The following is a 15,978-nucleotide window of genomic DNA, read 5'->3' on the forward strand; positions in this document are numbered from 1 at the left end:
CGGCAGCGGCAAATGAACACGACAGCTTTGGGAGCTTTTCAATTTTCATTTTTCACAGAATCAGTAGTTTTATTTAATAAAGTGATCATTTCTTGTTATAATATATTGTTGCACGTAACTGTTTCGCTCAGTAAGGCGACAATGTACAAAATGATTTTGTTTTTCTCATATTATAAACAAGACAACCTCTTAACGCCATCTAGTGACAAATAGCAGACGCATTGCGAGAAAATAAATCGCCATCTAGTGCTTAATAGCAATACTAATATAATATAATTCAACCACAGTTAGTTACCATAATAACGAAGAGATGACAGCACTAAATAAAACCGAGTCTGGCAGGAATCAACAACGAATGGATTGGTTTTCTTTTTGATTAGTAGATGTGGTGGTGTGATGTTATAAATACTGTACAAAATATCCTCAAAAGAGGCTGTATGTAAAATAAGCACTTTGTCTTTAAAAAATGTTTAAAAAAGTATTTTTTGCTTTTCTTTACTTTCTTGTGTTATTGTGGTGTGTATTTATTTTAATTACTTTTTTCTTACTTTATATCAATTTTAACGTATTTTCTTGATAAATTACACTTACTTTAACTAAATTAATTTCAGACTATGTTGACTTTTGTTGTTTGAACAGCCACAAATACTCCACCGGCCAAAATGTAAGTTTCGTACCTATATCAAACTTTCGACTATTTTGCAATACTATGAGATAGTTGACTTTGCATTTTTTTTTTCAGGAGTTTTATAGACCTGGCGACGTTGGCGCTCCACCGCCGAAACGAAATGGAGGCTCGAATTAAAGTTTTTACTACAAAATGTGACCAAGCCATTGAAGATATAATAAAGCTCAAATCACAGGTAAGCGATAATATTTGTGTCTATGTTAAGATAAACTGATGAAGCTTTTGTAATAAAAAGTTTACCTCGTGTTTTTATTACTACCCACATTTTTTAATTGTACCTACCAATGGGTAGGTAAACAGCCAATGGGCTGTTTTCCATAAAATTTATTATTGTCTGTGTTTAAGAAATTCAAAATACATACTGTAAACTCACAACTATTTCAAAATACACAAATAAGTAATCCCATTCTTTCATGTTGTTCCCTCACTGCTGAGGATTATGATTATAAGTAATCTCATACTTCTGGGTTAACAGTAAAACTCCGGAATGTTGTGATAATATATATTTTTTTCAAAACACTTAATAGCATATCAATTCAAAGACTATAATAGTCTTAAAAACCTTTAAGTAAAAAACTTCCAATTTCCTTGTCGAAGCTCAAAGCTTATTTTTATATGTATGTGTACAATAAAGAATATTATGATTATGCTCTTACAGACAAAATAATATTATTTTAAAACACAGGACAACTTTCAACAGTCTTAAAGCGAATGAATGCTATCTCTACAACCCCTCTGGGTTATTTATACATTGTTTTAAGTTTATGCGGTTATTATCATAATTAAAGCAAATAATAACGGGTTCTTACCGCATTTAAATGGGGATATGAGACTCCCGATATTTCGACACTAAGTTGGGGTTGAGTTTCGGGAGTCTCATATCCCCATTTAAATGTGGTAAGAACCCGTTATTATGTGCTCCCTCAGGGTTGTCTGGGCTATTAGCTAATTAATTATGAGAGTTGTCAATCCAAACACACACCATTGGAGAGAGTTGATTTCACAATAGAAGAAAGATTACAACACACCAAAACAAGTGAAGTTTTATTGCAATCTGTTCCAGGCTCGAGGTTTTGTACACCAGCTGAATTGTGACCCATCAGAACTGAAAGACAGGTTCCTCAACAGCATGAAAAATTTGGATGAATACATGTATCTCATTACTGACTTCAATTTGGCTGTTGCAAAACTTGGTAAGGTGTGATGATGATAATAAAATGTTCAAGAAATGATAAATGCACTATATAATTGATTGTCTTTATAAATTGGGTATATTTATTAAAAATAACTCAACAGAGCCAGTTTTGAGCATTCAGAAAATTAGTATTATACTTGTAGTATTCACAAAACTTCTGCTAAAGATCTCAAAACTGTATCCATAAAACTTGTAGTTAGCCCCTCTAGACTATTCACATCACTAATTTAAGAGCCACGCTCTTGTCGGTGTAGCATTCTCCATTCTTGACTCTCAACGACCAATTCCTTCACTTCCTTATAAGACACTGCATTTGTCCTTCTCTTTAATCTGTTCCATGTTCTTCTTGGTCTTCCCCTTCCTCTCTTTCCTTCTAGACTATAATTATTATGTTATTTTTTTCTTTTTTTCTAGACTATTACTAACAAAAAATTCACACTATTAATTCCAATTATCACCACAAACTCAAGAAGTTCATTGAAAATGACTAACAACACTTCAATTATCAATAACAATCACTTGATTGTATTTTTCAGATGAAATGTCGGGCAGTGTAGAGTATGCTCCTGTACACGACACGACAACAAAGCCACGTCTATCCTTATCACCTTTCAACATAATGGATGTGCTGAGTGAGCCTGCACCATCTACATCCACTGCATGCCCAAACCAATGTCCTCTAAAACATCCGACCAAATCAAAGAAAGTGCCAAAAGCTGAACAAACTCTTATAGTATTCTCCAGTGCATCCTGCTCTTCAGAAAGTGTACCAACTGATAAGAATGAGGTTAACAAGAAAGAAGTAGAGGTACAATGTGAACTAACTCAGGATTTGAAGAAGGTCAGCCTTGCAGGTAAATTAATACTTTATTGCTGCCAGTAGGTAGAAACATCTGGTACAGTAGCTTATTGAATTGTATGTTAGATTTAAAGGGTTCTATTTCGTATTTTTTCTAACATTAAAGAGTGGATCACAACAACATAAGCTCACGACTTTATTCATCATTTATGTTATTCACATAAAAATATGATTATGATACACTTGTAATGAGTATTTAGGTTTGGCCTAGTGTTTGAAGAATTCTTCCTCTGCCAGGTAAAAATGAGACACTACCTCAAATAAATCCAGCAAATTTATTGATGTTTATTTTTAGCCGCGCCTATTTCACCATTGCTGTCAGAGCAATGTAAGCTGCCAGCCCAGACGGTGCTGCAAACAGAACATGAGTACCCGGCTGTGATCATGAATGTGGATGGGCCATCCCTTTGGGTCATCACCGAAGACCATGAGGCTGCTTGCAAGTGGGTTGTTATTAAATTCTACTATTCTTTAGGATGCACTTGAGTGCAGAAAAAAATTAAGCATTTAAGTCTTCCTAGAGAGAAATACCACTTTGGTAATAGTGACTTCAATAACTTTAAAATTTTAACAATAGAAATATTTTAGGCATGCAGATAATAAAATATATTATTGAAAAAAAAATATTGATAGATTGATTGGTGTGGGGTGGACATGGCTTTACTCTTAAACAAAATTTTTACTTTTTTAGGTTTTTTGCGAAATGTCCTTTTAGATCCACACCCCAATGTTTAACTATTGTGTCTTGAAATCTCGACCTTAGGAGGTTAAGGATAATAAAGTTTAATCCACACAACCTCTATTTCAGATTAATGACAGACATGACCAATTACTACAAGAAGAACAGTGTGGAGTTGTCTGCCGAGGATGTGGCCTCGCTCACCTACTGCGCTTACTACGACGAGGAGAGCGACTGCTACTACCGAGGGCTGAGTCTCACTGAGGTCCGTAGCACATTCACACATTTTCTTATCAATTTAATTTTTTTACCCAAATATAGTATGTCAGTTGGATATGCAACTATTTTCATTTCTTTTGGTGTAATAAATCCTATAAACAAATACACTCGCATTCGCTAAAGAGTTTTTCTATAAAACTTCCGTGCCTTTTCGTAAATATGTAAACATTAAATTATGTAGATAGTATAGGTTTGTTCCCTATATTAAGATGTTATGGCTGTTCAAATAAAGCGCAATATCAGTTGTGCAGTGTCCTTAACAACAACACAACAACAACACACACACAACAACAACAACACAACAACAACAACAAGGTTGTGCGTGTAACAAGTGACATGTAACTTTGATACACCGCGGACATTTTTACAGAGATTGATTTTTATACGAGGTCTATGGTGTTTACCCATAATTATGATGCCCTTATTGTTAGATTTGTTGGTAAACCTGGAACTGTCTGTGTTTCCCAAAATATGCCAAATCAGATAATAATACTGAATTATAGCTTGCATGGCGAGCGCGTCGCGATAACTGAACTAATAGATCTCGCTATACAGGTGTTAGTGATATCGTACTGAATACTGGGCCATAATATTATGGCCAAAATAGGTATATCAGTTTCGTCGAAAACATATTATTATCAACAGGGTGTCAAATGTGATGTACCGGAGGTGTTCCTGGTGGACACGGGCGAGGTGCGCGGGGCGCGGGGGCCGGGATGCCTGCAGCCGCTGGCCGCGCGCTTCTGCACGCAGCCGCCCTTCGCGCGCTGCTGCCATCTAGCGGGGGTGAGCCAACATAAACATAAGCACACGACTACATCACAATAGTCAAATCAGTTACTTTTGGAGGAAGCCAGTTTTTTTTTTGACGTGACTTATTGTAGATTTGCCGCAGATGGCATTAACTACTTGGCCGGACAAATGGGGAGCGCTGAAGGCTCTCACCAGGTACAACGTTTAAGACAACATAGCCTGAGGGTGTCCAGTTGGGCGCGAACCTCGGCTCAGGGCGTCGTCTGAGAGGAAAAATATTTGAAATAATTAATCGACCCTAGTGGGTCGATAGCGATAAGCGCTGAATGAGGGAAATAGTCGACCACGCCGGCGGGGTCGGTATCGGGGTCCTGAAGTATTTGGTGTCGCGAGCTGATTGGCTGCCTCTATGGCTAGAGTAATCGGGTCGTCGGGATGGAGGAAGCCAGAGAAGTGTGTCAGGATCGAAGCAAATGGAATTCTATAGTCTCTGCTTACCCCGGTGGGAAATAGACGTGAGTTTATGTATGTATGTATGTTAAATATAAAAAAGAAAATATTTATCGTTAGTTTTAGATCCGGCTTTATTTAAGTAAATGGAATTCCGTAGCTTACAGAAGTGATTGCCATTTGACTTTCTGACTCAAAAGGAAACGTAAATAGGGTGTTTTCTTTATTATTTCCTTTGTGTCACAGATAGACCTACTGAGCTACCACAACAAGGACGGCGCAGAGAAACAGGAACAGTACATGCGACAATACGTAGGCACGCATTGCTACATCGAAGTCGACGATAAGTAAGCTTATATTTTTTTTTATTTTACATTAAAAACTTATTCTCAAGGTCAAGGGCCTTTGACGGCACAATAGTAACCCTTCTTCTTATCATGTGGGTTATGAGGTGGAATACCTGGTGTCAGGGTTATTACTGAGCCGCCAAAAGCCCCTGACATGGCTCATGTAACGACTACATACTTACATCAGTACTAAGTAGTAACCGGGACCAACGGCTTAACGTGCCTTCCGGAGCAGAGATCATTACTTTCGGACAATCAGCCTGTTATGTCCTAACTAAACTAGGGATCACAAAGTGATTTTTGTGATATGTCCCCACCAGGATAGGAACCCTGAATGAATGAATGGTAACCCTGACCAGGCTTGATGAGGTCAGTCATTGATCTCATATCCTATATGTGAAAAGGTTTTCATGGCTATTTATCACTTGCTGTGTTTTATCGTAAGGAGACAACTTGCAGCTGTTTTTGATACGAAGGCCTTAGACATGATGAACCGCCTGGTGACAGGTGACCATCACGTCGCCCATAATAAAATAAATAAAATAAAATTACAGTCCGCCATGTTAGAAATGAAACAATCTCTGTTCTTTACCACATTCACAGGAACCAGTTGTTTGGTTACTTCACGGTTTTTTTTTTAAATAGGTTTGCGTTTAACCGTAATCTCACCTGACGTTGATTTTGGCAAAGAAATATTTTAATTTAGTTTGACCATTTTAAAAATAGTGCTTATTTATTTATTTATTTAATTAGTACTGCCACATGGTTTACATTTATGCATTATACTAATTAACTCTTAATATATATATAGATCTGATGTAAATCACAGTTACGGCGTACCTAACTTACATAATATAATTTATATTTATTTATTTATTTGTACACAATAAAACAGACACAAAAAAACATACAAAGAAAACAGATAGTACAGGCAAGCTTATCTCTAAACAAAGAGATTTCTTCCAGCTGAGCTGATAATTGTCTTAATTTCTAACAAAAAAGAACAAAAAATAAGTACAAGAAAGAGAAAGCGCTAGTTTTGGAACTAGCATCACATAACAAGTTCACGACTACGTCCCAATTGGAGTAGTCAGAGGTATATCCATCACAAGATGAACTAAGTACCCACACCTCACCGAGCTTTCTGTTAGACCAACGTGATAGCTGGTGAGCCGTAACTGTACTAACTGTAACTTTGCTGTGCTGTAACTGTGCTGTGTGTATTAGAACTGGCGAAAAAAGAATCTGCACCATTGTTCTAAATTTCTAATTATTGTTGATTGTTTATTACCTTGCAGTTCCTCTGAATCCCTGGGCGTGTATGTGTTGTTGCCAAATTCTGAATACCTGAATGGCCTGCTGGTTCGAGACGGACTGGCCTGTAGTAGTGAGTGTCTTATATCAATTTTCATATACATAGTAACATGAAATTGGGTACTTGACAGTTTTCGGAAAAGTACCTATTAAAAAAAATACAAACGCTTATTTTATACTTCTTAAAATATTTTCTCGAGAAGAGAGAGAGAGAGAGAGATCTTTATATAATAGAAATATTTTCTCCATAATATTTTTTTTTTATTCATTAATTTTACGATGACGTTTTGCTCAGTGACGTCACATTTCAATAAAGAAATAATACAATACAATACAAAGACTCTTTATTGCACTTGAATCACATTAAAAATACATTAGTATTATAATTAAATTGGTATAATATAACTTAAAACCTGATAGTTTTTGTTTATTTTGAGATGTGACGTCACACGAAGTTCAATCATGACCGCCCGTGTTTCGGGTCTTGTAATACACAGATAAAAAAACTTCTACGTATTTGAATGATCTTAATAAAAAAGTTGAAGAAAAGAGAACCATATTGAAGACTATAGAGAACCGGAGAGGAAATATGATTGGCCACCTGATACGACATGATTCATTTATAACAAACATTATAGAAGGAAAAATTGAAGGGAAGAGAGGAAGGGGTAGACTTAGGATAACATTTATGAAACAAATAAAAGAGAAGGTGCAGGTCGTGTCGTATCGGGAGGTGAAGGTTTTGGCGGGAAGAAGAGAGGAATGGCGGTTACTCCACCGACAAGAGCGCAGCTCTTAAATAGAGAGAGAGAGAGAGAATAAAAAAAGTATTCAATAAGTATCGTTTTTATCATTTAATTATACAACATTGTAATTATGATATCTGCCTCCCAGCGGAAACAGATAAACTGCCAGCGAAGGCGCCTGCCCCCAGCCAAGGGCCCCCCGAGCTGGGCGTCACTGACAGCCAGCTGGATGTCTCCGAGTGCCCCGAGTACGAAGACCCCGTTGAAGCTGTCACGGTAAACTATACATTATTTTACATTTAAGAATAAGAATAAAATAAATTTATTGCCAGTAACAATTTACATTTGCTATAAAAACTAGGTAATTATGAATATTACGTAACATTTCAACTTTATCCATATTTATGTTACTACAAAACCCCGAAATACATAAATCCGCGAATCGTAGAACTTCCGGATCGTGAGCTTAACATTTTTTTAACAATCGCCGTGCTAAATCAATTCGATTATTTAAAAACAATTCGCACATTTACCATCATCACTTAGTACATCTTAAAATTTACCGTACTTCAGGCTTTTACAGTAACATTTACATAATTGTAAGTTTTGAATTCAACAAATTTCAAATCGTTTAATACATATACTCAATTCGCCCGTCTATAGTAAAGTTTTATGTAAACACACAATTAAAATTGTGTAGAAGTTCCATGTGTAGTTTTATCTATACTAATTTTATGGATGAAAACCTGCAATTGGCTTTCTGTTGCTATTTTTAAGTCTATTTTGTTTTGTAAGCTGTTGCTTTTCCATGTAATAAATAAATTGTCCTATAGCAACATGGCGCTCTCGATTTCGCCGATTGGTTCGCAGATTTCACGCCATTTTTAGCCTTATGCAACGAAGTGTACCATTGAATATTCCAGGGTTATAGTTGCCGTGACGAGATGGACATTTGCAAGCATTACAAGGGCGGACCAGAGAAGACTTGCTTCAAAGGTGCACGCTGTAAAAAGAGACACGTTTTGATGCATCCAGGTGAGCTTGGCATCATATTAATATAAATAACTCGATCAGTTTTACGCACAACCCACACCCACGGTAACATTTCGCTGCTTCTAAAAATAATTAAAAAACTCGATAGTATTTTTGGTAGTATTTTTGTCGTTGTTTTTATTACCTTCTTAAAATTCCGCCTGCGACATACACCCGTATTCTAAGATATAAACTCGATCCTTCCTCGATTCAGAAGAGAAGAAAGAATCAAAATCGTCGCCTCAACCCTATCTCGAGGTTACTCTTCTAGTGAGTAGAATCATGACGTCATTATTATCGTATTATTTTGCTGGCAGTACGATATGCTCGAATACAGTGAGTAAATTCCTCACGTCGAGAACGTAAATGTCACCTTAAAATACAAAAATGCTTAGCAGAGGCCGAGTTGTGTGGAGGAAACGAGTTAACATCTTGGAATACGGATGTAAGTCTTAATTATACTGTTTTTTATAAATCTAAACCACTGGTCTGCCTAGTCTACGGCGTCCATGATACGTATTTGCATAGTTTCTTTTGCTTATAATGTTTTATGACGCTTTTATTTATTTATAAAGTAGGTACACCAACAGCTTATATAATAAAACAATCAATGAAATAAGTTGCATCAGGAATTAGACAGGGATCAGGGATCATCAGGAATTAGGCTTTTATTTTATTTATTTATGTATTTTTGTCTTAACTGTCTGGATCAACTAACTTTCACATTTATAATATTAGTAGGATTGTACTTACGATGTCTCAAACAGCTTATGTTTATTTAATACGAAGAGAAGACAATATTATAATGTAAAGTAATCTCGCAATCTCAAAAATCTCGTGGTCATATCCATATTAACCACAACATTCAGGGTTATTGACCCCAAATAGCGCTATCCCAATCGCTGGTTACAATTGTGTGGTGGTTGTCAGACGGGTGGACCCTGGACCGCGTGCCGGTGGCGGCCCACTGCCTGCCGGCCATGTTGCCGGCGCCGGGCTCCTGGATGCGCGCGCACGTCACCTGCGTGTGCCACTTCAACCGCCTCTACGTGCAGTTCGTGCAAGAGAAGAATGCCGGTAACTACAAATTCAATTCAAATTCAAAAATATCTTCATTCATTAGGTAACATAGTTACACTTTGAATCGTCAATTTTTACATAACGAACGCCTTATCCGCCTAAAACTACTGCAGCTTCTCACAACCTGTATAGCCGGGGAAAAGAAGCTGCAAGAAAAACCTCAGCACAGGGCCCTAGACGTTCTTTTAAAAAAAAAACCATAAAATATTGTTATACAATTGAGTAATTTAGCTGCCTAATATCAGTTCTCAGACAGTTAATCCCATGCATTCATATCTTCTAAATAATCACCAACTTTATAATAACCTTTTTTGTAAAGTTTTTGTTTAACTACTGTCTTAAAAGAGTTGGAAATCAAATTCTGAATGTCAATGGGAACACATTACACACTATATTCACACTTATCATGCACATGTATAGTCGTAAGCAATATCATGTACCCACTTTAGAACCCTATCGCACTGTCATATTTGACATTTAATCAGACTTACGATTTAATTTGTCAAAAAAGTTAATGTGACATGGTTTCAAAGTGTATATTCGTGACCGTACACCACAAGGCGACAATATAATCAATAATCAGAAGACAACTTCCAGCCACATTGAATACGATGTCTAAGATGTCTAAGATGGACGTGATCCATTCCGTCCATATTTCAAGAAAGGGAATGCAACTTTAGAACATTATTGCGGAATCATCCCACATGAAGTGTGTTTAGCTTGCTCGACCCTTGTAACGCAATCATCATCTTCCCTGGCATTTCCCAGTTTTCCACAGGATCCGCTTACCTAACGTGAAGATTTGACAGGTCCGGTTTTTTTACAGAAGCGACTGCCTGTCTGACCTTCTAACCCGCAAAGGGAAAACCAGCCCAATACAGGTTAAGTCACATACCTCCGAAAATGCATTTCTCGGGAATGTGGGTTTGTTCACGATGTTTTCCTTCACCGCTAAGCACGTGATTTAATTTACGATCCAAACATTAATTCGAAAACAAATTCGACAATCATTGGATTAGGCCTGCCTGTGCTGAATTAGAACCTGCGACCTCAAAGTGAGAGGCAATCGTTCTACCAACTGGGCTACCACGGCTCTCAACACGGCTTGCAACGCGAATATAATAATGAAAGCAATGTCAACCTGTTTGTTTAACAGAGGAGATGGCGCCACTGCCGCAGTTCGGCGTGGTGCTGCCCCCGACCACGCTAGACGCGCTCGTGCGAGACATGAACAGCCCCGCCACCAGGACAGCCTACAAGAAACTTAAGGTATTATTTAGGTCTATGTTTTAATTGACTCCTAGCCCATCAGAGTATTTGGTAGTATCCTAGGTGGAAGTTAAATTAAGTAATTCTAATTAAGTACTAAATAAAGACAGATCTAAAACTAACGTATAGGTCTTTTTTTCTATTTTACTTAAATTTAAATATGAAACAAGAAAACGTAATAATAAGTCCGACCGTTTATCACGTTTTTTTATGGTATTTCAGTGTGCTTTTTCATACAAATTCCATAGTAATTCGTGTTTTGACGTTGAGCAAAAAGTAACCGATTTGACTCGTTGTAAACTAGCCTATTGCTGTGAACATGTGAATGGTTGCAGATGATCCCGGCACCCGGTGAGCTGGTGGCGGCTCTGTACCCTCTCGACGACCAGTGGTACCGCGCGCGGGTGTTGTCTTCCACCAGGGCTGACCAGAACGTTGAGGTTTGTGACCGTTTTCTTCACCCCGCGTCAACAAGAGTTTTGAACGAGCTTTTTAAAATATATATATATATATAGCTCGCGTTAGACCACAAAAACCATTTAATGAAAAACGTAAACTTACATTAGGCAAAGGCTTGTTTTAATTATTAAACTCTACATGTTGTCTTTTTTTATTTATACACACCCTGTCCATCAGAGAAATTCTCTTCTTAATGCGCTTATTTTGAACAAACTTAAGCAATACCATAGAATAAGGAATAATACTACGTATAGAACGGCAACTCTCCGCTCTCCACCAGCGGCTGAGCATGTTTGCCTCACCCCGTGTTTTGCATAAAGTGTCCGGGGTGTGGCAATAACATACTTACATTCATCATTGTGCCCTAACACCTAAACTATTAAAGACGTTTACGAAGCCAGTGACAATGCCGTAAGCGTGGCCATTTATTGGTCAGCAAAAATTTAGTATCGATCGCCATCGCAAAGAAGAAGATTCATCATTGTTCTCTTCAGGTGATGTACATAGACTACGGCAACGTGGTGTGGGTAAAGGAAGACAAGGTCCGCGTGCTGGAGCCGCGGTTCATGTCGCTGCCGGCGCAGGCGACGCGGGTGGTACTGGCCGGCGTGGTGGCGCGCAGCCACGAATCGCGACACTGGGCCGCAGCGAAGAATCAACTTGCGACAATGACGCAGGACCGCACCTTAGACACGCATATCATGTTCGTATATAATCTCTTACTATTACACCTAACGTCTAACAAACTCTTTTATGACTACAACGGTACCTCAAACTTTCTTTTTTTTTGACGTGACTTATTGTAGATTTGCCGCAAATGGCATAATTAGCCGGATAAATGGGGTGCGCTGGGGGCTCTCAACTGGGACAAAATTTATGACAACAGGCCTGGGGGTGCCCAGTTGGGCGCGACCCTCGACTTCAGGGCGGCGTCTAAAAAGATTATATTTGAAAGAATCGACACTTGTGGGCTGACAGCGATAAGCGCTGAATGAGGGAAATCGTCGACCACGCCGACGAGGTCGGTATCGGGACCGCCTCTATGGTTCTAGCCCCACTCTACTACTCTAGTAATCGGGTCGACAGAATCGTATATTACGACTTATAGAAGAATAGTAATATCATGTTTGGCTAGTTAGCATTCTCTGCATACTTTCAAGATAGATATAATTTAACCAGCAGTCTCGACTTATCCTAAGATATATATTATATGTTATCTTGTGAGGTGCCACTTTAAGCTGTGGAGTATGTAGGTATTTATTTATTTTTATGAAGACTTACGGTCATAAACATTTCTTAAAATAATTAGCAGACTCTAAAGACTAATTAAAACTCTCCACCTAAATGTAGCTAGCAAGTTGCGTACCCTTTTACAGCCATAAAATACTGAAGAAGTACTTTCGGTATAAATCATTAACGTTCTCAAACTAGAACTTATAACCCACTTGTGTCACAAAGAATTACAATACCAGCTTGTTATAAATAGAATATCTCCTCCAGCGCGCCACACTGAGGCAGAGCGCCCAAAACGCTGGCAGCATTGCCCCTCTGAATGCCATGCGTATTCTCTGCGCAAAATAACTGCCAGCTCTCGGATCGCCAGTTACACAAAAAACAAACAACAAAGAATTACACAAAAAAGGGAAAAAAAATACAAATAATTTTACAAAGAATTTATCAAATACCTCAATGTATCTGACAGTGGCCGTGATTACGACGAGGTGATGGTGGAGATGTTCGACGACCAGGGATACAGCATAGCGGAGCAGCTCGCGGCGCTCAACTTCGTGACGCTGAAGGAGTACACAGTTGGAGAGGACGCCGTCGGTACTAAGGTGGTCGTGCCGTAAGTGCCCGCACGTGCAAAGTGATTATGGAGTGTTTATTGACGATTACAAAATAAGAAAATAGAAAGAAGAGTAAATAAATAAGTATTTTGCTGCTAAAAAGAGCATTTTTAGAACATTTATAATAGTAATTTAGCTCTTAAGTCCTGTTTTCTGTTATACGGATTTAGCTAGTGTTGCTACTGGGTAAAGGCCTATCCAAATTAGCAGAGAAAAGCATAGTGACGATGATGGTGTAGTCAAATGCGAATTATATCTTTGGACGTCCCCTGAACATCACCCACGCTAATCGGGATTCCTGGCGATAGGTCTAAAAAGGCTACTTTAATTAATCTTAAAAAGCAATATTGCTCTTTGACATTTCTTGACATTGCGCATGATATTTCATATGCGCAAATTGCAATATTGTATTTTTAGATGAATTGCTTCATTGTAGCCATTTTAAACCCCTTGCTCTGTTACCACAGCAATTTTTTTATTATAATTATCTATTGTCACGCGGCCCTTCCTCTACTGAAACCACTGGACTAAACCCGCATGACCGAACTCAGGTCTTATCACTGAATTAACTTCATATCGTTGTGATACTCGTATGTATGTGCTAACTTTATATCGTAGTATTTCTTAAATTGTAAAAATTCGGCCAAACAAGCCATTGCTCAGTCACTTACATGATAAAGAGCTATAAGCCCAAAAATAACAGTTCCTAGGCCATCTTAGCCATCCAAGCTATTGAAACCGGTGTATTTGATACTCTAGCACTATGCTTAAAGTGATGTATGCATTGCATATGCTTTATTACATACAACCAATGAAAAGAATAGGGTAGTTTCAAACTTGTCACTTACTTTTTACTAAACGTCAAAACACGAAATTACTATGGAATTTGTGTTAAAAAGCATCTTGTGACGTCATAGAAAACGTGTCAAAATTTCGCACTTATTATTATTATTACTTACGTTTTTATTTATTAAAATTCATAAATAAGTAATAATAGAAAACAGAAAACGTTTTTTTGCCTTTATTTATTAATCAGAATTTATCTTTGACCTAGGACACTACCTAATTACTAATATTTACGTGATAGCATACATAACATAATAATACCCATATGTGGTTGCAATTTGGTTATATTTATGTACCATATCTCATACTCATCTTACAATAAGAGATTGTTATTAAGTTGCAAATTGTGATTCCTACTACCTTTATGGGTTAATTATGTACAAATAATTATTTAAGTAGAAACTTAGTTTGTAGTAGAAGTGTTATTAGCCGTATGGATTTTTTTGATTATGATTGTTCTCGTTCTTTTGAGTTATATTGCGTTTGCGTTGAGTATTATGGCACGGCAAAGGGGCATGGATATTGAACGTTAGGCAGAAGTGGTTTGTGTATATCGTAGGATAAGGTGATTACAACGCCATAATAATCACGTCGTCAAACGATCATGACAGACCAATCGCAGTCGCTCTTCAAACAGACGCGAAAATTGAAAACTGCACAAGTTAGTCATGCATAACGTTGCCTTATAGTGAAAACCTCGGAACGGACACTAGCGCTGAAACTCATAATATCGGAATGTATTGTTTCAAAAAGGTGTTTAGGGGTCGGACCACATCAGTCACCACGCCATATCGTTCTTGCGCGCGCTGACGCACGCTATCGCTTCAACGATACTGCCGCGTGGGGCGCTCGCTTTCGCTCTAGCAAATGACAGTTCCTAGTAACAGAAAAGGATAGAAGTATAGGAAAATGCGATGCCTGACAAATGTGGTTTGACCCTAAGAGGTTTTCATTATAAAGGCGCAAATAGACTTCTGCGGGCCTAACATCGTAAGCACGTGACTCTTTCTCGCCGCGACAGTTTGTCTGTCTCTTTCTTTGCAGTACTGTGAGAGAGTGACGGGTGACGTATGTTGAGGCGAGAAAGAGTTGTGCGCTTACGGTATCGGAATCTCTAGATATAGGATGTCTTCTAAATAATAGATAATAAGAGCAATGTACAAACCGTACGTACTGTATTTAAAAAAAAAACTTGTTAGATAAAAATAAAATTGTTGATAACTAAACTCTTGAATTAATGGAATAACAGTCTGCAAATTAAATGTAGGCCACCAGTATAATCCATGTTTCATTTATTTTTACCTCTATAGAAACTGCATCTTTATCATAAACAATGGGGAAAATGATCCACTAAAATTTTTTAAAAACCTAGTTATAAAATACTCATAAATAAAATCACATTTCAATACATACATTTTATTTCAAAACAAAAATGGAAATTGCAAAACATCTCCACTGCATAAGGCACTTCCATCTCACCACATATGTTGTCTAGATTTAATGACCACCAACAAGGAATCTAAACACCATCTCTATCTAGAATATACATCAAGATCTTCTCTTTAAATAGTGGCATCTCATTTATTATCAATATTTTTTATGACAAAGCATTTAGGAATATAACCAGATTATAAAGAGTAGAATCTTGTTATATGTTCTTGCAGTGCCTGTTTATCTTCATCTCACGAAAGCACCACAAATTAAGCATCTCAGCCCCAAAAACTAGGCAACTAACATTTATGATATACCTGCAACCTATAGTTATTAGGCGACGATTTACAAAATAGTGTACATAACTAACATGATCCTACACACTAATTATACACTCATTAAAAGTACTAAAAGCCTGATTCTTCACTTGCTGATTGAAGTATCTAATAGCCTATTCAAAACCTACTTTTCTTGAAAATAAGACAATCAGACAATTCATCAGTAAAAGTGGTAAAATTGGCCCTAAACATTACGCATTATTATTATTAAACATTAAAGATAGTTTACAGTTCTGTTTCTGTTACTAACATCACATTTGTTTAAGTTGGAAGTGCTTTAAAAAGCTTTAAATGCTCACTGATGTCCACAGAACTAAGCCTCTTTAGAGATACAAAGCTCAATACTTTACAGATAATGTGTAACTA

At 37.5% G+C, this 15,978-nt stretch overlaps 1 protein-coding gene across 1 annotated transcript; it reads left to right on the forward strand.

Annotated features, from left to right (window-relative positions):
- Positions 1–427: 427 nt before the first annotated feature.
- Positions 428–15,123, forward strand: LOC126368875 (uncharacterized). Its single transcript, XM_050013078.1, has 17 exons — positions 428–516; positions 612–664; positions 743–863; positions 1,752–1,881; positions 2,420–2,737; positions 3,038–3,185; positions 3,551–3,686; positions 4,346–4,486; positions 5,150–5,250; positions 6,549–6,637; positions 7,459–7,586; positions 8,234–8,345; positions 9,273–9,419; positions 10,579–10,691; positions 11,027–11,131; positions 11,645–11,853; positions 12,853–15,123. Coding segments are annotated over exons 2-17 (2,148 nt in total). The 5' UTR covers positions 428–516; positions 612–662; the 3' UTR covers positions 13,001–15,123.
- The last annotated feature ends 855 nt before the right edge of the window (positions 15,124–15,978 follow it).

Source organism: Pectinophora gossypiella, chromosome 8, assembly GCF_024362695.1.
Source record: "Pectinophora gossypiella chromosome 8, ilPecGoss1.1, whole genome shotgun sequence".
Taxonomy (NCBI): domain Eukaryota; kingdom Metazoa; phylum Arthropoda; class Insecta; order Lepidoptera; family Gelechiidae; genus Pectinophora; species Pectinophora gossypiella.

Coding starts and splice junctions, on each gene's coding strand:
- LOC126368875 (XM_050013078.1), top strand. Junction 1,882..2,419: donor TTTGGCTGTTGCAAAACTTG/GTAAGGTGTGAT, acceptor TGTATTTTTCAG/ATGAAATGTCGGGCAGTGTA. Junction 6,638..7,458: donor AGACGGACTGGCCTGTAGTA/GTGAGTGTCTTA, acceptor TCTGCCTCCCAG/CGGAAACAGATAAACTGCCA.